The sequence below is a fragment of the Mustelus asterias genome, chromosome 22 (assembly GCF_964213995.1).
Source record: "Mustelus asterias chromosome 22, sMusAst1.hap1.1, whole genome shotgun sequence".
Taxonomy (NCBI): Eukaryota; Metazoa; Chordata; class Chondrichthyes; order Carcharhiniformes; family Triakidae; genus Mustelus; species Mustelus asterias.
In genome coordinates, this window is record NC_135822.1 from 62,039,819 (window position 1) to 62,065,828 (window position 26,010).

Consider the following 26,010-nt stretch of genomic DNA (forward strand, 5'->3'; position numbering starts at 1 on the left):
TCTGTATTGGGACCTCTGCTGTTTGTGATTTATATAAACGATCTGGAAGAAGGTGTAACTGGGGTGATCAGTAAGTTTGCGGATGACACAAAATTGGCAGGACTTGCAGATAGTGAGGAGCATTGTCAGAAGCTACAGAAGGATATAGATAGGCTGGAAATTTTGGCAAAGAAATGGCAGATGGAGTTCAATCCTGATAAATGCGAAGTGATGCATTTTGGTAGAAATAATGTAGGGAGGAGCTATACGATAAATGGCAGAACCATAAAGGGTGTAGATACGCAGAGGGACCTGGGTGTGCAAGTCCACAGATCCTTGAAGGTGACGTCACAGGTGGAGAAGGTGGTGAAGAAGGCATATGGCATGCTTGCCTTTATAGGACGGGGCATAGAGTATAAAAGTTGGGGTCTGATGTTGCAGTTGTATAGAACGTTGGTTCGGCCGCATTTGGAATACTGCGTCCAGTTCTGGTCGCCACACTACCAGAAGGACGTGGAGGCTTTGGAGAGAGTACAGAGGAGGTTTACCAGGATGTTGCCTGGTATGGAGGGGCTTAGTTATGAGGAGAGATTGGGTAAACTGGGGTTGTTCTCCCTGGAAAGACGGAGGATGAGGGGAGACTTAATAGAGGTGTATAAAATTATGAAAGGCATAGATAGGGTGAACGGTGGGAAGCTTTTCCCCAGGTCGGTGGTAACGTTCACGAGGGGTCATAGGTTCAAGGTGAAGGGGGGGGAAGTTTAACACAGATATCAGAAGGACATATTTTACACAGAGGGTGGTGGGGGCCTGGAATGCGCTGCCAGGCAAGGTGGTGGACACACTGGGAACGTTTAAGACTTATCTAGATAGCCACATGAACGGAGTGGGAATGGAGGGATACAAGAGAATGGTCTAGTTTGGACCAGGGAGCGGCGCGGGCTTGGAGGGGCCGAAGGGCCTGTTCCTGTGCTGTATTGTTCTTTGTTCTTTGTAGATGAAATTACTGCAAGTGAGAGTACAAAAAACACTCAGGAGTTGTGCACCCCACTTTCCCACCTGTGTTTCTATATTCTGGAATTATCCACGTGTCCTCCAACTCTTTGTGGGTACATGTCAACTCATATTCAACTTTGCCTTCTGAATTTGACCATTTCTCCCAGAATAGGAATTCCCTGGCCAGGATTTCCTTTCCCACCAGAAATGTTGGTCCAGCCAAAGTTTGGTTGACTTTGGGCAGGAATTTACAGTCCCTCTCAACCCCGACCAGGTCTACATGAGCAACAGTAGGAGTTTTAACAACACCAGGTTAAAGTCCAACAGGTTTATTTGGTAGCAAGTGCCATTTGCTTTCGGAGCGCTGCTCCTTCGTCAGATGGAGTGGATTTCTGCTCTCAAACAGGGCATACAGAGACACAAACTCAAGTTACAGAATACTGATTAGAATGCGAATCTCTACAGCCAACCAGGTCTTAAAGATACAGACAATGTGAGTGGAGGGAGCATTAAGCACAGGTTAAAGAGATGTGTATTGTCTCCAGACAGGACAGCCAGTGAGATTCTGCAAGTCCAGGAGGCGAGCTGTGGGGGTTACTGATAGTCTGACATAAACCCAAGATCCTCGTGACAAATGTGACAAAAACCCAAGATAGGCGGCCTTCACGGCACACGACAGCGCAGAGTCGCTGAGCAGAAACTGATAGCCAAGTTCTGCACGCATGAGGACAGCCTAAACCGGGATCTTGGGTTTATGTCACACTATCAGTAAACCCCACAGCTTGCCTCCTGGACTTGCAGAATCTCACTGGCTGTCCTGCTGGAGACAATACACATCTCTTTAACCTGTGCTTAATGCTCCCTCCACCCACATTGTCTGTACCTTTAAGACCTGGTTGGTTGTAGAGATTCGCTTTCTAATCAGTATTCTGTAACTTGAGTTTGTGTCTCTGTATGCCTTGTTTGAGAGCAGATATCCACTCCATCTGACGAAGGAGCAGCGCTCCGAAAGCTAATGGCATTTGCTACCAAGTAAACCTGTTGGACTTTAACCTGGTGTTGTTAAAACTCTTACTGTATTTACCCCAGTCCAACGCCGGCATCTCCACATCAACAACAGTAGGTACAGGCCAGTATCCAACCAACATGCAGTATCAAATATACTGCAATAGCTCCAGTACAACAAAAAATATCTGTTCAATCTAAGTCTTTATCGCAGTACATTAATAAAAATGTTTTTCAGCACTTTTGGATATGCAGGTACATTTCAAAAGAGGTTTACGAGATAAAATTATTTCCACGAGAAGAATTTCTTTCCCTTCTTGTTTTCTAATGAAAACAAACTCTTAAATTATGAAAAGTAAAGATCTGACACAGATTTGGTGGAAAGGCTGAATTTGACCCAGAGGCCTAGAATAATTTTTGTTATTTGTTGATGGGATGTAGGTGTTGTTGGCTTAACCAGCATTTAATGTCCATTCCAAATCATTGACAGTGAACTGCCTTCTTGAACTGCTGCAGTCTATGTGGTGTAGACGCACCCACAGTGCAGTTAGGACAGGAGTTCCAGGATTTTGATCCAGCCACAAGGAATGGCGATATCATTCCAAGTCAGGATGGTGCATAGCTTAGAGGGAATCTTGCAGGTCATGGTGTTGCCATATATCTGCTGCCAGTGTCCTTCTAGATGTAATGCTGTTGGTTTGGAAGGTGCTATCTGAGGAGTATTGCTGCAGTACATCTTGGAGTTCATGTTTGTGGATGTGGTGCCAATCAAGCAGGCTGCATTGTCCTTGTCCTGCTTCTCGAGTATTGTCAAAGCTGCTCCCATCCAGGCAACTGGAAAGTATTCCATTACTTTCCTGACTTGTGCCTTGTAGATAGTGGACAGGCTTTTGGGGCTCAGGAGGCGAGTTGCTTACTGCAGGATTCCTGGTCTCTGACCTGCTGTTGTAGCCAAAGTATTTATCCAGTTCAGTTCAGTTCCTGGTCAATGGTAACTCCCCAGGATATTGATAGTGGGGGATTGAGCAATGGTAATGTCATTACAGTCATGGGCTGGAACCTTACCGTCCTGCCTGCCATGGGAATCGGAGTGGGCGAGGGGTGGACATGGAAAGGTCCGTTGACCTCAGGTGGGATTTTACGGTTTCGGGACGAGCAAGACTGTAAAATCTCACCCACCGAGTCACATGTCTCGGGGCATTGGTTAGATTATTTCTTGTTGATGGTCAGTGCCTGGCATTTGTGTGGCGTGAATGCTACTTGCCACTTGTCAGCCCAAGCCTGGATATTGTCCACCACCTTGCCTGGCAGCGCATTCCAGGCCCCCACCACCCTCTGTGTAAAATATGTCCTTCTGATATCTGTGTTAAACTTCCCCCCCCTTCACCTTGAACCTATGACCCCTCGTGAACGTCACTATCTCAGGAGTCACGAATGGTGCTGAATATTGTGTAGTCATCAGTGAACATCCTTACTTCTGACTTGAAGATGGAAGGAAGATCATCGATGAAGCAGCTGAAGATGGTTGATCCTGGGACTACCCTGAGGAACTCCTACAATGATGTCCTGGAACTAAGACAATTAACTTCCAACAACTCCAACCACCTTCTTTTATGCCAGGTATGACTCCAACCAGCGGAGAAATTTCCCAACTCCCATTGACTCCTGTTTTGGGCTCCTTGATGCCACATTCCGTCAAATGCTGCCTTGATGTCATGGACAGTCACTCTCACCTCTGGAGTTCAACTAATGAATGGAAACAAGGAGCTCAAATCCCACCATAAACGTCAGCCGAAGAATTTGAATTTAATTGTTTAAATAAATCTGGAATTTTAATAAAAAGCTCGGATCATAATGATGACCGTATAACTATTAGATTTTCATAAAAACCTATCTGGTTCACACTGCCTCTGAAATAGCTTTGACAAATGTTCAGCTGTGAAGGAGGCAGCTCACCATCACCTTCTGAAGGGCACTTATCTTTGTGCATGGTCGTGCCAGCGATGCCCACATTCAGTGAATCAATAAATTTAAAACTTATCTGCGCATTCTCATTCATTTGATCATTTTAAGCGTACAACTAACTGGCAGCAAAGGAATAGCGAAAACTTAGACTCACACGCAGAAAGCCCATCATACTGTGGCCATCATGGAAATGTTGTTCCGCATGCTCCTGATGATCCTGCTGCATGGCAGTGCCCAGATCAGATACTCCGCATACCAACCGCTCTTCAAGCAGATCCTCCATACGATAAACTATATGTTGGAACGTATTGGAAGATTCAAGTGGTTCAATTGCATAGTGAGTGTCACCCGTCTCCAGTAGACCCCTGTGGAGAAACAATGACAGCTGTGTTTTGTTATATCGGTCATTTTTCAATACAATGGAAGCCAATCACTTTTTTTTAAATTGATGAAAATAGAAGTAAACTGAACATTTATCTATTTTGTTCCAGTCAAATTGCAGAATGTAATAGCATTAACTGTGTGTCACTAGAATGTATCGTGAATATTTTAGTCAAAGGAGAATGTGTGGAGCAGTGGACAGTGATTCCCCCCACTTTTCTTATTATTTGCATCTTCCATGCTACTGTGCAGAGGGACCTGGGGGTCCTTGTGCATGAATCACAAAAACTCCGTTTGCAGGTGCAGCAGGTAATCAAGAAGGCAAATGGAATGTTGGCCTTTATCGCGAGAGGGATGGAGTATTGGCGGCACGGTAGCACAGTGGTTAGCACTGGGGCTTCACAGCTCCAGGGACCTGGGTTCGATTCCTGGCTTGGGTCACTGTCTGTGTGGAGTTTGCACATTCTCCTCGTGTCTGCGTGGGTTTCCTCCGGGTGTTCCGGTTTCCTCCCACAGTCCAAAAAGATGTGCGGGTTAGGTTGATTGGCCGTGCTAAAATTGCCCCTTAGTGTCCTGGAATGCGTAGATTAGAGGGATTAACGGGTAAAATATGTAGGGATGTGGGGGTAGGGCCTGGGTGGGATTGTGGTCGGTGCAGACCCGATGGGCCGAATGGCCTCTTTCTGTACTGTAGGGTTTCTATGATTTCTATGATAAAAGCAGGGAGGTCATGCTGCAACTGTACAGGGTACTGGTGAGGCCGCACCTGGAGTACTGTGTACAATTTTGGTCCCCTTATTTAAGAAAGGATATATTAGCTTTGGAGGGGGTACAGAGAAGGTTCACCAGGTTGATTCCAGAGATGAGGGGGTTAGCTCATGAGGAGAGATCAAGTCAACTAGGCCTGTACTGATTGGAGTTTAGAAGGTTGAGGGGAGATCTTATAGAGACATATAAGATAATGACGGGGCTAGACAGGGTAGAAGCAGCGAGGTTATTTCCACTTACAATGGAAACAAGAACTAGGGGGCATAGCCTCAAAATACGGGGGAGTCAATTTAGAACAGAGTTGAGGAGGAACTTCTTCTCCCAGAGGGTAGTGAATCTTTGGAATTCTCTGCCCAATGAAGCAGTAGAGGCTACCTCGTTAAATGTGTTTAAGTCACAGATAGATAGGTTTTTAACCATTAAGGGAATTAAGGGTGATGGGGAGCGGGCGGGTAAGTGGAACTGAACCCACTATCAGATCAGCCATGATCTTATTGAATGGCGGAACAGGCTTGAGGGGCTGGATGGCCTACTCCTGCTCTTATTTCTTATGTTCTTATGTACACCAACTGTAGTTCAGAGAAGAACCGTGTAGTTTTCTGACTTTTACTAGCACCATTGCTCAGTTAATATTACTCTCGGCTCTCAGCTCCCAGCTCCAGTCCAGGGGCTTGAGCTAGAATCCAGACTGACTGCTCACTGCAGTACCGAGGGAACACAACACTGTTGGAGATGCTGTCTAAGGGTAGGCTTTTAAACCGGAGTCTTGTCTGCTTTTGAGGGTCGACACCAAAGATCCCATGGCACGATTTGAAGAGGAGAAAGGGAGTTCTCCCCATTGGCCAAGGCCAATATTTAATCCTCGATTGGCATCACTAAAACAGATTATCTGGTCATTATCACATGGCTGTATACGGGAGCCTGACGTGCACAAAGGCTACCATGTTTCCTACATTACAACAGGGACCACACTTCCAAAGTACTTCATAGGCTGTAAAGTGCTTTGAGATGTCCTGAAGACATAAAAGGCACTCTTTGGATGCAAGTATTTATTTTCTTTATTTGATTATTTTGATCTGGTTAGCGATCAGTGACTAATGGTGTGCGCCAGGGATCAGTGTTGGGTCCGCAATTGTTCATGATTTACATCGATGATTTGGAGTTGGGGACCAAGTGTAGTGTGTCAAAATTCGCAGATGGCACTAAGATGGGTGGCAGAGCAAAGTGTGCAGAGGACGCTGAAAGTCTGCAAAGGGATATAGATAGTCTAAGTGAGTGGGCGAGGGTCTGGCAGATGGAGTACAATGTTGGTAAATGTGAGGTCATCCATTTTGGTAGGAATAACAGCAAAATGGACTATTATTTAAATGGTAAAAAATTGCAGCATGCTGCTGTGCAGAGGGACCTGGGTGTCCTTGTGCAGGAATCTCAAGGGCTGGTTTGCAGGTGCAGCAGGTAATTAAGGTGGCAAATGGAATTGTGTCCTTCATTGCTGGAGGGATGGAGTTTAAAAACAGCGAGGTTATGTTGCAGCTGTATAAGGTGCTGGTGGGGCCACACCTGGAGTACTGTGTATAGTTTTGGTCTCCTTACTTGAGAAAGGATATACTGGCACTGGAGGGGGTGCAGAGGAGATTCACGAGGTTGATTCCGGAGTTGAGAGGGTTAGCTTATGAGGAGAGACTGAGTAGACTGGGACTATACTCATTGGAATTCAGAAGAATGAGGGGAGATCATATAGAAACATATAAGATTATGAAGGAAGTAGATAAAATAGAATCAGGGAAGTTGTTTCCACTGGCAGGTGAAAACTAGAACTAGGGGGCATAGCCTCAAAATAAGGAGAAGCAGATTTAGGAACGGGTTGAGGAGGAACTTCTTCACACAAAGAGTTGTGAATGTGTGGAATTCCCTGCCCAGTGAAGCAGTTGAGGCTACCTCATTGAATGTTTTTAAGGCAAGGATAGATAAATTTTTGAACAGTAAAGGAATTAAGGGTTATGGTGAGCGGGCGGGTAAGTGGAGTCCATGAAAAGATCAGCCATGATCTTATTGAATGGCGGAGCAGGCTCGAGGGGCCAGATGGCCTACTCCTGCTCCTAGTTCTTATATTAGAAAACCAGAGACACACAAGAAAGGCTACTTGTTCACTAACTCACTGATATATTTTATGGGAACTGGTTGCTCTCCTTGATTCAGTTACAAAAATTAATAAATCAACAACATAAATTGGATAAAGTCATTCTTTTCATCTGAATCTATATGTTGACAATATGGTTGCATTTAAAAGAAAATCTTCTACCTGAACACTGATCATCACCTATTAGAGTGTTGTACTGGACTGATCTGTCCAGAAAGCACTCACTAAAGCCCTGATAAAATTTTAAATAGTCTGAACTAATCAATGCAACAGAACAAACACTTTTGGACACATAGGGTCCAATTTTGCCATCAAGCTGCACCCTTTTGCGGGCGCGAAAACTTGGTAAAGTCAGGCGTGAGGCGACTAGCGTGATGCACGCCCGCCTCCGCGCCAGTTCCCCCTTTACCAAGGACCGAAAATGGCCGTGATTGGGACCGCACCCAAAACGGGCGCGACGGCCGTTTAAATGCATTTGCATGCATTTAAATTGACTTAATGGGCTGCAGGCCCAACTTTACCGGCACTTCCCCCTTTACCGCTGTGTTCGCCCATCCAGAATCGGCGCAAAACAGACACGCTCCACAAAAGCCCGATTCGGGTGCTCCAGCTAGTGAGGAGGTAAGTGCCGAGCATCTGACGGCTCTCTGCTTGGGATCGGCGGAAGGGAGGGGGGGTCCGCTGCCACTCTGCCTGTGATCAGTGATGGGGAAGGGGGGGTCCGCTGCCACTCTGTCTGAGATCAGTGACGGGGGAGGGGCCCACGATCAGTCTGGGTGGCGTAGGGGGTGGGGAAGGGGGGAATAAGGGGGTCAGTAATGTTTTGGGGGTGAGCCAATGTCTGTGGGGGCCAGGGGGAGGCATTATCTGGCCCAGGAGTAATGTGGCAGGGAAGCCGCATTCTATCCTTTTTGTTCCTGCGCGTGCGCAGTCGGAGGCGCCGATCGGAGCTGCAGCGTTTCGGAGGCGTTAAGCTCCAGCCACGGGCTGCTGCAGCGCGATTCGGATTCGCTGATATGTTTTCAGGCAGAGTGTGGATGGGGGCGCCTGAGAACGGGTCTAAAAGTCAGATCTGAAACACTCCCAGTTTCAAGTCTGCCCAACACTTAGAATGAAAATGGCAAAATAGGGCCCAGAGTGGCACACCCTGATTAATGGAATTACCATGGAGAAATTGAATGGGTGTCATAAATCTTGTCATCATTGCATTAAATACAGTGACCATATCTGGATAATTGTAAGATTATATTTCAATGTTATTTATAAGTAATGTTGCTTTTTTTAAGCTACATTTGAAGCGATCTCATCACTTACAATAGGAAGAAAGTAACCAGTTTGAATTCCATTAGATAGATGGCATTGGAAACAATCTAAATATGGTGTGTCACAGAAACATAGAAACATAGAAACATAGAAAACTACAGCACAAAACAGGCCCTTCGGCCCCACAACTTGTGCCGAACATATCCCTACCTTTTAGGCCTACCTATAACCCTCCATCCTATTAAGTCCCATGTACTCATCCAGGAGTCTCTTAAAAGACCCTATTGAGTTCGCCTCCACCACCACTGACGGCAGCCGATTCCACTCGCCCACCACCCTCTGTGTGAAAAACTTCCCCCTAACATTTCCCCTGTACCTACCCCCCAGCACCTTGAACCTGTGTCCTCTCGTAGCAGACATTTCCACCCTGGGAAAAAGCCTCTGAGAGTCCACCCGATCTATGCCTCTCAACATCTTATATACCTCTATTAGGTCTCCTCTCATCCTACGTCTCTCCAAGGAGAAAAGACCGAGCTCCCTCAGCCTATCCTCATAAGGCATGCCACTCAATCCAGGCAACATCCTTGTAAATCTCCTCTGCACCCTTTCAATCTTTTCCACATCCTTCCTGTAATGAGGAGACCAGAACTGAGCACAGTACTCCAAGTGGGGTCTGACGAGGGTCTTATATAGCTGCATCATTATCCCCGGACTCCTAAACTCAATCCCTCGATTGATAAAGGCCAGCACACCATACGCCTTCTTAACCACTTCCTCCACCTGCGGGGCCGATTTCAGAGTCCTATGGACCCGGACCCCAAGGTCCTTCTGATCCTCTACAGTACTAAGAGTCTTTCCCTTTATATTGTACTCCTTCATCCCATTCGACCTGAAAATGGACCACTACGCATTTATCTGGGTTGAAGTCCATCTTCATTTAACCATATACAAAAAAACAGCAACTGTTGTGGACAGTAGCTGGCTAATTGAGAATTGACAAAAGCTAAATATTGTCAATGATGGAAATCTGGAAGTAAAAATGCTAAAGATACTCAAAACATCAGGCAACATCTGAGAAAAACAGTGAGATGTTTTAGGTCAATGACCTTTCAACAGAATTGAAAAAAGTCAGATGTAATAAATTTAAAGCAAATACAACGGCAGGGAATGGGAGGCGGGATAGGGAAGAATTAAAGGGAAAGTTTGTGCTGGGCTGGAAGGCAGGAGAGAAATTGAATGACAGAAGATATGATAGGGCAAGCCAAAAGGAGATGGTAACTACACAAGAGAATGCTGAAAGTCTGCAAAGGGATATAGATAGTGTAAGTGAGTGGGCGAGGGTCAGGCAGATGGAGTACAATGTTGGTAAATGTGAGGTCATCCATTTTGGTAGGAATAACAGCAAAATGGACTGTTATTTAAGTGGTAAAAAATTGCAGCATGCTACTGTGCAGAGGGACCTGGGTGTCCTTGTGCAGGAATCTCAAGGAACTGGTTTGCAGGTGCAGCAGGTAATTAATAAGGCAAATGGAATTTTGTCCTTCATTGCTAGAGGGATGGAGTTTAAAAACAGCGTGGTTATGTTCCAGCTGTATAAGGTGCTGGTGAGGCCACACCTAGAATACTGTGTACAGTTTTGGTCTCCTTACTTGAGAAAGGATATACTGGCACTGGAGAGGGTGCAGAGAAGATTCACTAGGTTGATTCCGGAGTTGAGAGGGTTGGCTTATGAGGAGAGACTGAGTAGACTGGGGCTATACTCATTAGAATTCAGAAGAATGAGGGGAGATCTTATAGAAACATCTACGGTTATGAAGGGAATAGATAAGCTAGAAGCAGTAAAGTTATTTCCACTGGCAGGTGAAACTAGAACTAGGGGGCATGGCCTCAAAATAAGGGGAAGCAGATTTAGGACCGAGTTGAGGAGGAACTTCTTCACACAAAGGGTTGTGAATCTGTGGAATTCCCTGCCCAGTGAAGCAGTTGAGGCTACCTGAATGTTTTTAAGGCAAGGATAGATACATTTTTGAACAGTAAAGGAATTAAGAGTTATGGTGAGCGGGCAGGTAAGTGGAGCTGAGTCCACGAAAAGATCAGCCATGATCTTATTGAATGGCGGAGCAGGCTCGAGGGGCCAGATGGCCTACTCCTGCTCCTAGTTCTTATGTTCAAGTAAAGAAGCAAAAGACAGGTCCAGAGGAGCTGTAAATGGGAATCACAGAATTACCACCAAATGCTGCCATCCAAAAACAAAAAAAGTAGGGGCAGGGGTTCACCAATTGAAATTGCTCAATGTTGAGTCAGGAAAATTGTAAAGCACCTAATCGAAAGATGAGGTAATGTTCCTCGAGCTTACGTTCAGCTTCATTGAAACAATTTAGGAGATTGAGGACAGAGAGGTCAGGATAAGAGTGGGGCAGAGAATTAAACAGACAATCAACCAGAAGCTCAAAGTCATGTTTGCGAACTGAACGATTTGAGATTTGACATCATTTTGCTGACAGCAATCTGACAAGCCTTTATCATGCAGCATGCTCCAAGACCTCAATCAATCTAGATTCTCTAACTGTGGGGTTAACACATGGCGGCAGGCAAATAACATAGAATTAATAAACAGCACTTCCACAGCATAGTTTATTTCAGAACCTCAGTGTTTTACATGCAGTCACTGCTGTTCTGTGGATAAATGTGAGGAGAGGTCCAATTTTTACCTGAGCCCATTGCAGGTGCTAAGAGCAACCATGGAATTATCCATCCCTTCCACATACCCTTGGAAGTGGCAAAAGTCCTGGAAAAATAGATAGTAAGGAAATAGTTAAACACATCATCCAGAAACTACAGCAATGGTTTTGCTAGTATAATTGCGAAAGTTCCTTCAACAGCATCTTCCAAACCTACTTTAGTCTTTAACACTACCAATAGCACTCACTTTGTCTTACGTCCAATATATCTTTGTCAAATCTCTCCTCGCTTCTACCTATCCCTGACCTTCTATTTTGTTCCACCTGCTCCATCCCGTCTCAAACAGTATAAAATCCATCACATTTCTTTCCCTCTTTAGCTCTGAAAAAGTGTCACCTGGACTTGAGACGTACACTTTGTTGCTCTCTCCATAGATGCTGCCAGTCCCATCATCTATAGAATTATAGAATCCTACAGTGCAGAAGGAGGTCACTTGGCCCATCGAGTCTGCACCGACCACAATCCCACCCAGGCCCTATCCTCATAACCCCATGCATTTACCCTCTCTAGTCCCCTAAGGGGCAATTTAGCTTGGCCAATCCACTTAACCCGCACATCTTTAGACTGTGGAAGGAAACCGGAGCACTCGGAGGAAACCCACGCAGACACAGGAAGAACGTGCAGACTCCACACAGACAGTCACCCAAGCCGGGAACCGAACTCGGGTCCCGGGTGCTGTAAGTAGCAGTGCTAACCACTGTGCCGCCCCGGGTTTTGCACCATTTTCTGTCTTTATTTCAGATTTCCAGCATCGGAAATATTTTGCTTTCATTTTTATTGATTTTAACTCTTCCAGACAAGTGTGAACACAACGAGAGAAACAATGAAAACAGGGCAGTGCCACTTATGCCAACTTATTATTTTAACACTGCTGCTTTTTATGGCATAAATATATCCTTTGGGTCTCAGAGGGAAGGTTCAGACACCTGCTGGGACTCTGGAGTGAAGCAGATAATCAAAATTTCACCTCACGACATCACCAGCAAAGAACAGAACGGTTGTGATCAAATGAAAGGAAAGTAAAATTATCTTAGTCTGTCAATCATCTCTAATCAGTAAAAGGAAATGCTCAAATCGTAAGGGGACAAGAAATCACAGCAACAGTCACTGATAGATAAGACCATTATTGTGCCATGGATAAAGTCATGGATTTGGATAGCTGAGTTTCTGATGCCTATAAGCACATGGACTCAGTCAGTGAAACTTTTCCGATGTTCCGCTGCTCACAGCTGACGCTTCTACCCTGCCCACAAATGAGTTCCTTCTTCCAGGATAAGATAGGACATGTGATGAAAGTTCTCGGAATTTCAACTTGCTTTGGGGGCAACCCAGATACAAAGAGAGGAACTTGAACCTCAAGAAAACGGGATGGCCGTGGAGAGGCAAGATATAAAATTTGAAACCTGAGCGAACTCAAACCCAATTGACCATCCATCAGTGCATTTCCAATTTCAATAGAGATTGAAACGCAGGCTTGCAACCACCCACTACAAGGGGGTTGCCCAATTAGTTATGTTAACAAGGCTGTGTGCCTCAGAGATTATCGCCATTTTAAATTTAACACTCTTCCACTGGGTTTCCATGGCCTTGAGAGCTGAAAGGAGGCAGAATCTGAAGTGTGAAGGAGTAGGCAGCTTTCCACATTAACCGCAGTCCAGGTTCTCTCAGCTGCCCCCAAAACTAACCTGTTTCCCTTCCCATGATCAGAATTCTGACCATGTTTCCCCCATCATTCCATACCCATTCCTTCCTCCACCTCACTGAATACCTGAATATCTGGCCGAGTTGAGATCAAGTTCCCATCGTCACTGTAGGTGAACATCGCAAAGTCCTTTGGAACAATGTCTCTGAAGGAAAAGAAAACTAACAGTCAGAACTAAATTCACCGTATTTAAACAATCCCAACATCTTGGGATTGCACAGAAACTTTCAAAAGCAGATACACATTGGTGATACTTTATGTGCGATGTATTTTAAGGCACTCCAAATCATTACTCATTCATTTGACACACTTACCATAGAACCATAGAAAATTACAGCTCAGAAACGGGCCCTTTGGCCCTTCTTGTCTGTGCCGAACCATTTTATGCCTAGTCCCACTGACCTGCACTTGGACCATATCCCTCCACACCCCTCTCATCCATCAACCCGTCCAAGTTTTTCTTAAATGTTAAAAGTGACCCCTCATTTACCACTTTATCCGACAGCTCATTCCACACTCCCACCACTCTCTGCGCGAAGAAGCCCCCCCTAATATTCCCTTTAAACTTTTCTCCTTTCACCCTTAACCCATGCCCTCTGGTTTTTTTCTCCCCTAGCCTCAGCAGAAAAAGCCTGCTTGCATTCACTCTATCTATACCAATCAAAATCTTATACACCTCTATCAAATCTCCCCTCAATCTTCTACGCTCCAGGGAATAAAGTCCCAACCTATTCAATCTCTCTCTGTAACTCAGCTTCTCAAGTCCCGGCAACATCCTTGTGAACCTTCTCTGCACTCTTTCAACCTTATTTACATCCTTCCTGTAACTAGGTGACCAAAACTGTACACAATACTCCAAATTCGGCCTCACCAATGCCTTATATAACCTTACCATAACACTCCAACTTTTATACTCGATACTCCGATTTATAAAGGCCAATGTACCAAAGGCACTCTTTACGACCCTATCCACCTGTGACGTCACTTTTAGGGAATTCTGTATCTGTATTCCCAGATCCCTCTGTTCAACTGCACTTCTTTTTCAAAATGTAATAATACTTTCAAAATGTTAATGGCAACATTCTCATCCAAGAGCAATACAAAGCCAAGTGTGCTGATTGATTCAGAATGTCTATCGTCAAATCAAAGTCCTGCACACAACCTGGCTCAAATTCCAGCCTGAGCCAGGACAGAGGAAGCACTTCATTGCAAAAGGTGCTAGCTTTCAGATAAGATCTCAAACCTAAGCCCAGTCATCCCTGTTCAAATGGAGATAAGTGATCCAGTGGATTTATTGGAAGAAAAGAAAGGGAATCCTCCATGCCCTGGTCAATATTTCAGCCAACAGATCCACAATGATTACCTAGAAAATTCTTTGGTCTGTCCCGAGATTATGAAAGGCACCATAAACTCCTTACTATGATGCTTTAGGTCTTTCAGTTAAAATAGTTTGAGCCAGGATAGCTAGGTCTGATAATGCAGTATTTACCTAATTTGGGGGGAGATCTAAGAATGGGTTTTTGATTTGATTTAATTTATTAATGTCACATGTATTAGTATACAGTGAAAAATATTGTTTGTGTGCTGTGCAGACAAAGCATACCGTTCATAGAGAAAGAAAGGAAAGAGTGCAGAATTTAGTGTTACAGTCATAGCTAGGGTGCAGAGAAAGAACAACTTAATGTGAGGTCGGTCCATTCAAAAGTCTGATGGCAGCAGGGAAGAAGCTGTTTTTGAGTCAGTTGGTACGTGATCTCAGACTTTTGTATCTTTTTCCCAACGGAAGAAGGTGGTGCATGGGGTTCTTGATTATGCTGGCTGCTTTTCTGAGGCAGCAGAAAGTGTAGACAGTGTCAATGGATGGGAAGCTGGTTTGCGTGATGGACTGGGCTTCATTCACAACCCTTTGTAGTGTATTGCAGTCTTGGACAGAGCAGGAGCCATACCAAGCTGTGATACAACCAGAAAGAATGCTTTCTATGGAGAAGTTGGAGAGAGTTGTAGCGGACACACCAAATTTCCTTAGTCTCCTGAGAAAGTAGAGGCGTTGGTGGGTTTTCTTAACTATAGCATCCACATGGAGTAACCAAGATAGGTTGTTGGTGATCTGGCCACCTAAAACCCTGAGGAATGTAAGTATGCACTCAACTACCTTGGGTCACTCATCACCTAAGATGCAGAATCTACCAAAGAAATTTGGGCTAGAATTAACAAGGGTCATGGTTTTGTGAACTCACTTCAAAAAGTGTGGAACTTCAGCATCTTGATCGCAATGTAAAATTGTCCTCAGAAAGTCCTTGGAGGCAATTCTCCCAAAAAAATTCCAAGTGTCGAATTTACGTAACTGGAGTAAATTACACTGTGCACTGCAGAGTGCACTAGTGTGAATCATATTAAAAAGCTATGGGCAGGGCCTACTCCCGCTGGAGAGACCCGCAGCATAGCATTGAGTGGGCCACTGCACATGTGCGGATCTGTCAGCACCGAGATCGGCTCATGCGCAGTAGCCCCGCACTGCTGGCCTCCCAATCGCTGGTCAGCAACCCCCCCATTGCTGCCCCTCCGACCCTCCCCACAGTCCGATCTCTAGCCCCCCCCAGACGTGTGCAGACCAGCCTCCTTCACCCCCCCTCCGCCCTACCAGTGACAATGTGTGGCTGTGAAAGTGGGACCATCAAGAAAAATGAGGTGGCTCAAATAAGAGCAGTTGAAACGAAAGGACTCAGACAGATGTTGTGCTTGTCATGGAACGCCAAGCAGAAAACGAGTGGTTGCCTGGGAAAGCTAATATTAAGAACAACCTGTAAGGCAGTGACATCAAGGAAATTCACGTACTTCGGAAATACGAGGTCAATAGCAGGAGCGCTTGGAAAGAGATAATGCAAGGCAAAGCATCTGGAAAACATGGAAAAGGATGACCCAAGATGGCATGGATGGATGATATGAGAACTTTAACTGGAATCGCTGTGGGACAGGAGGCAGAGAAAGATAATTCAGAGTGCAGCCAACCCTTGAAATGAGGACCAGTGAAGACAGACAGACAGACTAGGGAATGAGTGGTGTAAACTAGTGATTCTCCAGAGACTTTTAAAAATTGTCTAGACTTGTATCCACAAATTTTTGGCATGGAGGATGGCCTCCACAGGGAACTAATCATTAGAACATAAGAGGGTATGAGATGGATCTGCAAGTAGGGTTAAAGAAAATCCCAAGAGGTTCTTGAGCTACGTTAAGAGGAAAAGGGTGGCTCGGGAGAGAATAGGTCCCTTAAAGATCGGCCGTCTGTGTGTGGAGCCACAGGAGATGGGTGAGATTTTTAATGAATATTTCTCCTCCGTGTAAACCAAGGAGAAAATCATGGTGCAATAACGGGAACAGGTGGTGATGTCTTGGGCCACATGCAAATTACTAGGGAGGAGGTATCTGCAGCCTCAAAGCGCATTAAGGTGGATAAATCTCCTGGGCCTGAACAAGTGAATCCTTGGATATTATGGGAGGCTAGGGAAGAAATTGCAGACGCCTTGCAGAGATATTTGCTTTATCTCTTTCCACTGGTGAAGTTCTGGAAGCCTGGAGGGTGGCTAATGTTGTTCCATTCTTTAAGAAGTGTAGCAAAGAGTAGTTGGGGGCGGGGGCACAGTGGTTAGCACTGCTGCTTCACAGCTCCAGCAACCTGGGTACGATTACGATTCCCAGGTTGGGTCACTGTCTGTGTGGAGTCTACACGTTCTGCATGGGTTTCCTCCGGGTGCTCCGGTTTCCTCCCACAGTCCAAAAGATGTGCTGGTGAGGTGCATTGGCCATGCTAAATTCTCCCTCAGTGGACTGTGGCGACTAGGGGTTTTCACAGTAACTTCATTGCAGTGTTAATGTAAATCTGCTTGTGGCACTCATCAACTTTGAGACAAGCCAGGAAAGTTGATCAAAAGTTTATTTATTCATGGCACAAGTAGGCTTAAATTAACACTGCAGTGAAGTTACTATGAAAATCCCCTAGTCATCACACTGCTAACCACTGTGCCACCGTGCTGTCCATAAGGGAATTACAGGCCGGTGAGCCTGACATCAGTGGCAGGTGAGTTACTGGAGGGAATTCTGAAGGACCAACATTTGGAAAGTCAAGCTCTGATTAGGGACAGTCAGCATGGCTTTGTGCAAGGAAAGTCATGTCTGATGAATCATTTAGAGTTTTTCAAAGAGGTAACCAAGAGGATGGATGAGGGTAGGGCAGTAGATGTCGTCGATGTGGACTTTAGCAAGGCCTTTGACAAGGTTCCACATGGCAGGCTAGTCTGGAAGGTTAGGTCGCATGGGATTCAGGGAGAGCTCGCTAATTGGATTCAAAAATGGTTCGATGCTAGGAAGCAGAGGGTGATGGTTGAAGGCTGCTTCTCAGACTGGTGGCCTGTGACTACCTGTATGCCTCAGGGGTCCATGTTGGGACCCTTGTTATTTGTTATTTATATAAATGATTTGGATGTGAATGTACAAGGCATGGTTGGTAAGTTTGCAGATGATACTAAATTCAGAGGTATCATTGATAGCGAAGGAGGTTATCAAAAATTACAGGGGGATGGTGATCAGTTAGGGAAGTGGGCCAAGGATTGGCAAATGGATTGCAATACAGATATATGTGAGGTGTTGCATTTTGGTAAGTCAAACCAGGGTAGGACTTATACAGTGAATGGTAGGGCCCTGGGGAGTGCTGAGGGACAGAGGGACCTAGGAATACAAGTACAGAGTTTGTTGAAAGCAATGTCACAGGTAGACAGGGTGGCGAAGAAGGTGTTTAGCACTTCATTAGTCAGAGCATTGAATATAGGAATTGGGACATTATGGTACAATTGTACTTAAGTCTGGTGAGGTCGCACTTGGAGTATTGTGCCCTGGGTCACCCTGTTATCGGAAAGACAGTGATAAACTGGAAAAAGGGTGCAAAGATGATTTATGAGGATGTTGCCAGGACTAGTGGGCCTGAATTATAGAGAGAGGTTGGCCAGGCTAGGATATTATTCCTTGGAATGTAGGAGAATGAGGGCCGTACTTAATGAGGTGTGTAAAATCAGGAGGGGCATAGATAGGATGAACACACATAGTGTGACGTTAGTGTATCATAGAATCATAGAATCCTACAGTGCAGAAAGAGGCCATTCGGCCCATCGAGTCTGCACCAGCCACAATCCCAACCAGGTCCTATCCCCATAGCCCCATGCATTTACCCCAGCTTGTCCCGCTGACACTAAGGGGCAATTTTGCATGGCCAATCCACCTAACCTGCGCATCTTTGGACTGTGGGAGGAAACCGGAGCACCCGGAGGAAACCCATGCAGGCACAGGGAGAATGTGCAAACTCCACACAGGCAGTGACCCAAGACGGGAATCGAACCTGGGTCCCTGGTGCTGTGAGGCAGCAGTGCTAACCACTGTGCCACCATGCCACCCATTGAGAGATCTTTAAGAGATTCTTCTAAAATCATGTTCTCTGTAGCTCTCATTGTGGCACTGGGTTGTCTACGATGAGTCCTTTTATTGCTCCTTAAGTGGCTTAAATGGGGGTTGTTTATTTTTACTTTGGGAATTAGTTTTATGACCCTACATTGTCAGGAGGAAAACTGGTTGACAGGTCAGATGACAGCAGCTCTTTCATTTCCTGTCCTGTGCTGCAGGTTTTAGTTTTAGAAGGGACATCAAGCTGGAAAGAAGTGTCTCCCTCTCTCTCTCCCTAGTTCTGGGCGGTTCTGCTGGTTTAGCTGAACCTGAAGTAGAAGATCTGCTGTGGGTGGCTTGACCAGAGAGTCTCCCTGGTCTGGGAAGCTGTTCTGACTTCAAACTGTTCCGAGTGTTTTAAGAGGACTGCAGCATTCATCCAAAGGACTCAGTTCCAGTGTCACGTGAGCACTAGTCTTTGCTATGTTAAACCTGTGAAAAGGGTTTTGTCTGAAGGAAGTTTGGTTTTGATTGGAACATCTTAGATATATTTGTTAAGGGTCATACATTATTGTGGTTGTTTTGTTTGTAACTGATAAAAATTATTACTAATTTTCTTTCATACATGTTAACTAGATTCTTAAATAAACCTTGTTTGATAAAGGCTCCCTCGTGGGTTATTTGAATCATCCCCGAGGTGAATCATATCATGCTTATCCTAGCCAAATTCAAGGTGCAAAACCTATGATCCAGGCAGGATTAAACATTGTGGAGGTTTCTGACCTGAACCATAACAATAGTCTTTTTCCCAGGGAAGGGGAAAACTAGAGGCCATGGGTTTAAGGTGAGAGGGAAATGATTTATAAGGGACCTGAGGGGGCAACTTATTTACACAGAGGGCGGTGCGTATGAGCCGCCAGAGAAGGTGGTCGAGGCAGGTTCATTGGCAACATTTAAAAAGCATTTGGGTAAGTACATGGATGGGAAAGCATTAGGAGGGATATGGGTCAAATGTGAGCAATTGGGATGAGCTGGGAGGGCACTACAGTTGGCATGGACCGGTTGAGCCAAAGAGCCTGTTTCCATGCTGTATTCCTCCATCACTCAAGAAATTGTAGACTTCAGAATATGTGATGCTTTATTTTAGAAAGTGACAGCTCAGGCTTTAAATATGGAATAATCAAAGAATTTGGGAGACTATTCTCAGTCTTCACAAATGATTAATGTGAAAAATCAATGGAGAGGCCAAATATGAAGAAGTTGTTGGATTTCCTGACTTGTTTGGAAGTACGCTGAACAGGTCACAGGTTGGGACATCCCAGCGTGACAAGCTCAAGTTCAGCTTGTGTCAGAGCAGCTCAGTTTTTGTTTAAAAGCAGCACTGTGACGTGCTGCAATGGCGGTGCATTGTTCGCCATGACTGAACACACACCCATGCGTGCACACACAACCTGGAACAAAAAAGGAAAATGGGCAGAATTCCAAAGAAACAACCACATGATTCACTCGCTGTTTAGTTCACAGAAACATGCATGCCTGCCAATATCTAACCTGACTTAGCAAAAAAAAAGGACAAAAAGCACAGCAAAATCTAGCTTCCAGATCGGCGCAAACACTTCCAGTTCATAGCTTTTACTCAGTCATGTGCAGTATGCAGTATTTGTTGAACTTGCAAAACAATGCTTTATTGGAAGTATCTACGCCGATTTGAAATAAAGTGCTTCTGTATAATATAATCACACTTTATACCATCCACAGGACATTTGACATCCCTTAAATGATGGCACCTATTGTTTGCAAACAGATGCAGCACCCAATACATGCACAGCAAGATCCCACAAACAGCAAGTGAGAAAAAACACCTTATTTCGGCAGTGATGGTTAAGAAAGGATTATTGGCCAAGGCACTAGTAGAACTCCATTCACATTTTCCAATAATGTCATGTGATCATGTGCATCTGCCTGAACTATCAGCATGTCCTCAATTTAAAGTTCCCACCTAAAATATGTTACGCGTGCTTGTCAGGGGGATATTTATATTTTCCACGTTTAAAATTCGCATCTCTATAACATTGTTCGGCTTTGCCCTTGCCTTAGCTTATCAGCTGCTGAAACCCTCATCCATGCCTTCATTTCCTCTACACTTGACTAATCCAATGCACTCCCCATTAGCTTCCCATGTTCTACCCTCTGCAGAATTAGCAGATCAGCTCCTTGACCTTGTTAATGTTAACTGGAGACAAGGGTCAGGCCATCAACGTTTGTCCAGTCCAATAGGTAAAGTCTTCAATGAGTTGCATTTATATCGTGCCTTTCACAACTTCATGCCAACCCACAAGTAACCATCCAGCCTAATTGCACTTTCTAGATCCTGGTCCATAATCTTTTACATTACAGCACTCGAAGCGCTTATCCAAGGATTTCTGCTTCTTGCACCCTTTCAGACAATGAGTTCCAGATCCCCACCACCATCTGGGTGATAAAGATTTCCCCTTGAATCCCTCTCTAAACCTCCTATCGTTTCCCTAAATCTATGACCTTGAGGGTGGCACAGTGGTTAGCACTGCTGCCTCACAGCACCAGGGGCCCGGGTTCGATTCCCGGCTTGGGTCACCGTCTGTGTGGAGTTTGCACATTCTCCCCGTGTCTGCATGGGTTTCCTCCCGGGTGCGCTGATTCCTCCCACAGTCTGAAAGACGTGCTGGTTAGGTGCATTGGCCATGCTAAATTCTCCCTCAGTGTACCTGAACAGGCAGTGGAGTGTGGTGACTAGAGGATTTTCACAGTAACTTCACTGCAGTGTTGACGTAAGCCTACTTGTGACATTAATAAACTTCAAACAATGTGTTCACTCTATCTTGACCCCACAAAATATTACGCAATTAGGTTACCCCTCAGCTTCCTCTGCTCCAAAGAAAACAACCACAGTGAAATTCTCCACTCCAGGCAACATCTAATGAACCTTCTCCTGACCAAAGCCTTTTATAGCCAATTAAGTAATTTTGCAGTGTAGGCAATGGGGAAAATGGGGAGGCAAAAATAAAAATGCATGAGTAAGTGGGAGCAGGAAACTTTGCACCCCCATAAAGATGTGTCTGTATTTCTAATAGCAAGAGAAGGAAAAATGGAGATGAAGGGACAAAGAATAAACTGCATGTGCTGAAAAAGTATAATAACAGAAAGTGCTGGGCTACACAACCGCTTCAGCAACATCCAGAAACATGCCTTTTCAGAGGTCCCTCATGTTTTACCAGTATTTTCTCTTTTTTTTAAATAACAGGAAGGTACATGACCTTGGCACTGTGTGGTTTCAAAACTCAGGTGATCTGCTCAGGACAAATGGTGCACATCAGTGCAAAATACTTTTCTGAACACATTCTGAATCAGATTTTTTTCAATGTCGTTTCAATCAACGTAGGATTCTCACGCACACAAGGCAGGGCAGCTGGATGCAATTTAAAAACAAAACCTGCAGTTGAAACTAAACTGTTTTCCCCGTGTGGATCCAAAGGGAGTGAGGGAGACTAACGAGCCTGTCCATGGACTGCAGAAAATAGAAAAAGGAAGGGTGACCACCAGCTTCTCAGGGCAGCGAGCAATGGGTAACAAAGGATCTACCAGTAATATGGAGAATTTAAGAGAGGATTAAAAAGACAAGTTTCCCAACAATTAGCCAACCATTATCCAATCACAGCCTTTTAATCTTCACGAGTCATCAGAATTTAAGCAGGCTGAGGGGTCTTTGTCTGTGCTGTAAAACATTATGGGCACAATCTTATGGCTTCATCCCACCCGTCTTCCAGCAAGACAAGGTGGTACGATCAGGTGAAGTGCAAACAAAAAATGCACTCTGTTTCTCGCCTCCCCCAGTCGTACCAGTCCCGTTTTACCTGCTCGCCAGCGAGAATCACAGCTGGTCATTGTCGACAGAGACTAGATGTGATGGCCTCGCCAGAGGAATCAGAGGCCACTGGAGCCCCTGGGTGGTCGGGGGTATGACGACCAAGAAGCTTCATGTCACCCAAGACAAATCAGACCACTTGACTGGTACTCCATCCACAAACATGGACACCCTCCATCACAGTGGCAGCACTGCGTACAATCTACAAGATGCACTGCACCAACTCAAAGTCCTTAGGCAGCACCTTTCAAACCCTGCGACCATCTAGAAGGACAAGGGGAACAGACATAGGGGAATACCTCCATCTACAAGTTTTCCTCCAAGCCACTCACCATCCTGACTTGAAAGCATATTGCCATTTCTTCACTGTCGCTGCATCAAAATCCTGGAACTCCCTTCCTAACAGCACTGTGGGTGTACCTATACCGCATGAGCTACAGCAGTTCAAGAAGGCAACTCACCACCACCTTCTCAAAGGCACTTGGGGATGGGCAATACAAATGCTGCCTGAGTCTGTGATGCTCATGCCATGAGTAAATCAAACAAAAAAATGGCTGTCTTTGATTTGGATGGTGTCAGGTTTCTTTAGTAAGAACATAAGGAATAGAAGCAGGAGAAGGCCATTCATAGAATCTCTACACTGTAGGAGGAGGCCATTTGGCCCAGAATCATACGATCTCTACGCTCTAGAAGGAGGCCATTCAGCCCATCAAGTCTGCAGCGACCCTCTGACAAAGCATCTTACCCAGGCCCAACTCTCGTAACCCCACATATTTACCCTGCTAATCCCCCTAATCTACACATCTCAGGACACTAAAGGACAATTTCGCATGGCCAATCCACCTAATCCGCACATCTTTGGACTGTGGGAGGAAATCGGAACACCCGGAGGAAACCCATGCAGACATGGGGAGAATGTGAAAACTCCACGCAGCTACCCGAGACCAGAACCTGGGTCCCTGTCGGTGTGAGGGAGCAGCGCTAACCACTGTGCCACCGTGCCGCCCATTCAAGTCCTTGAGCCTCGTCTGCCAGTCAATAAAATTGTAACTGATTTGATTTGGCCTTGAGTCCATTTTCTTGCCTGTCCCCTGTAACCCTTGACTCCCTTGTAAGATCAAAGTCTGTCTCATTCATCCATGAAAATGTTCAAGGACTCTGCTCTCTGTGGAAGAGAATTCCAAAGAATAACAATCCTCTGGGAGAAGAAATTCCTACTCATCTCTATCTTAAATGGGAGTCCCCTTATTTCGAAACTGTGCCCATAGTTCTTGATTCCCCCTTGAAGGGAAACATCCTCTCAACATATCCATGTGTTGTTGGAGTTGCACTCTTCCAGGCAAGTGGAGAATTTTCTTCTGGATGCTGGTCAGACTTTGGGAAGTCTTTGGTGAGTTACACACTGATTTGAAGTTGTCCTCAATTCCAAGATCCTGCCCCAAAACCCCTGATTCTTGTGTGGTTAAAATATCTGTCCAACTCAGCTGTAGGGATATTTTAAATTTCAAAGATCTGAGAGAAGAAAATATCTGCTCAACTCCATCATCAACGGAAAACTATGCCCCCTAATTCTAGATTCTCGCACCCTCAACAACTATCCTGTCAAACTCCCTCAGAATTGTATAGGTTTCAATGTAATCTTTCAGTGTTGTAAACTTGTTCAACCTCTCCTCATGAGGCAATCACTTCATCATATGAATCAACTTAGTGAACCTTCTCTGCGCCCCTTCCAATGCAAGTATAGCCTTTCTTAAATAGTGAGACAAAAGTTGTACATGGTACACTCGGTGTGGTCTCACCAATGCACTATCCATTTGCAGCAAGACCTCCCTACTTTTATTCTCCATCCCTCTTGCAATAAAAGACAACATTGCATTTGCCTTCTTCATTACTTGCTGTTGTAGTCACTGCCAATTTTCCTAAAAATTATGCAACAAAACCAGAAGGCTTTTTTTAATGGTGTGTCAACCCCAAGATGTCTTGAACAACTGGAAACTGAGTGTTATCTCGCATTTATTTTCAAAGTACAATCTTTTGAAGATTAATTTTGCGTGCGTGCCAATAGCAACATACAGAAGTCAAGGCTGAAAATCCGTCACCCTATTCCCATCACGGTTCAGATTGTCTGGAGGAGCCTCAATACTGTTGATTCTGACAGGGGTGGGGCCAAGTGAAAGTATCGCTCCAAAATTTACAAAAGTGTTGTTTGAAACTTGCCTTTTGGATTTATATAAAAAAACAAACAGCACACCACATGGTAGCAATTTCGACATGACTTCAGGCAGTATTGAGAAAACATTCAAAAGACTGTACATTCACCATTAATTGAAATTCTTCCCAAAACAGTCACCATGGTAACATCACATGCAGAGCATATGGGGCTAGAATTTACAAAAGGCTGTCTATACACTGGCTATTCACCATTGCACTTAGTTATTTAACTCTTCAACCAGACTTAGTGTGACTTTGTAAATCTTCTAGTTCCACCATTCATTCACAGCAATCTATATTTATATAGCACCTTCAATGTATTATGTGTCCCAAAGTCCTTCACAGAAGCAAAATTTGACTGAGATACATATATTAGGACAGATGATCAAAAACTGTCAAAGAGGTCTGTTTTAAGTAATGCCTTCAAGGAAGACAGGGTGGTAGAGAGGGGGGAGAATTTTAAAGGAGAGAATTTCAGAGCTAAGGAGCTCAGCAGCTAAAGGCACAGCCACTAATGGTGGAGTCATTAAAACCGTGTATGCTCAAGGCACACAAATTAAAGTGATTCCAATTTATCCAAGGATGCTGGGAATGGAGGAGATGACAGAGATTGAGAGGTAAGACTCTGGAGAAGTTTGAAAACAAGGATGAGAGTTTAAAATTGCTTAACTGGCAGGGGTGATGGGTGAATGTGTGTTAGTGTAAATGAGGAGGCGGACAGGAAAGGTATGGGTGACCTCAAGTTTATGGAAGGTAGAATGTGGGAGACCAGCTGGAAGAGCATTGGCATACTCAAGTCTAGAGATAACAGAGGTCTGGAGAAGAGTTTCAGGAGCAGATGATTTGAGACAGGTGCAGGGTCAGGCGACTTATGGAGGTAGAAATAGGCACTCTGGGTGCTGGCACAAGGGATGAGCTTTGAAGCACATACAAGACATCAATGTTGAGGAGTCTAGTTCAGCTTCAAGACAGTTGCCAGGGAGAGGGATAGGGTTGGTAACTTGGGAAAAGAGTTTTTAGCAGGGACCAAAAATGGCTTCAGCTTGGTCAACATTTAATTGGAGTAAATTTCTACACATTCAGTAGTCATCTCAAGACTAGCAGTGTGGCAATTTCAAGACAGAACAGGAGTTGAGAAAGATGGCGGTGGGCAGAACTGTGGGTCTCAGTGTATATGTGTACCTCAGTACAAAAGGTAGGAATGTTCCTCCTGACCTCAGTTTCAAAATCAAAGATTTATGCATGTTCAAAACCACAGGACAGATCTGAGGAAAGTAAAAATATTAGCCAAGGTCACACGCCTTGGTAACACAGACCTTTTATGTTACTTTGTGACAGCTTGGATGGGCTTCTACCTGAAGAAGTAGTAATTTTGGGGGTTTGAAATGTTGTTTCAATATGAGAGAGGCTGTGTGCTTCACTATGGTAGGATCTTTCTTGAAACTGCAGGAAAATTGTTGAGATGGAGAATGGGTTACAACGCTGAAGGAGCAGTCAAAGTCTATCATTTGGGTTCGAGGGAGCTTTAAC

At 44.8% G+C, this 26,010-nt stretch overlaps 1 protein-coding gene across 2 annotated transcripts in view; it reads right to left on the reverse strand.

The window, feature by feature from the left end:
* Window positions 1–26,010, reverse strand: part of LOC144510106 (disintegrin and metalloproteinase domain-containing protein 9-like) — a 142,499-nt gene that overhangs the window by 78,190 nt on the left and 38,299 nt on the right. For both annotated transcript variants that reach the window (XM_078239381.1, XM_078239382.1), the window contains exons 4-6: window positions 13,008–13,086; window positions 11,209–11,285; window positions 4,100–4,310 (exon numbers count right to left, since the gene is read on the reverse strand). In XM_078239381.1, the coding sequence (XP_078095507.1) occupies window positions 4,100–4,310; window positions 11,209–11,285; window positions 13,008–13,086 (367 nt within the window). The remainder of the gene's footprint in view (window positions 1–4,099; window positions 4,311–11,208; window positions 11,286–13,007; window positions 13,087–26,010) is intronic.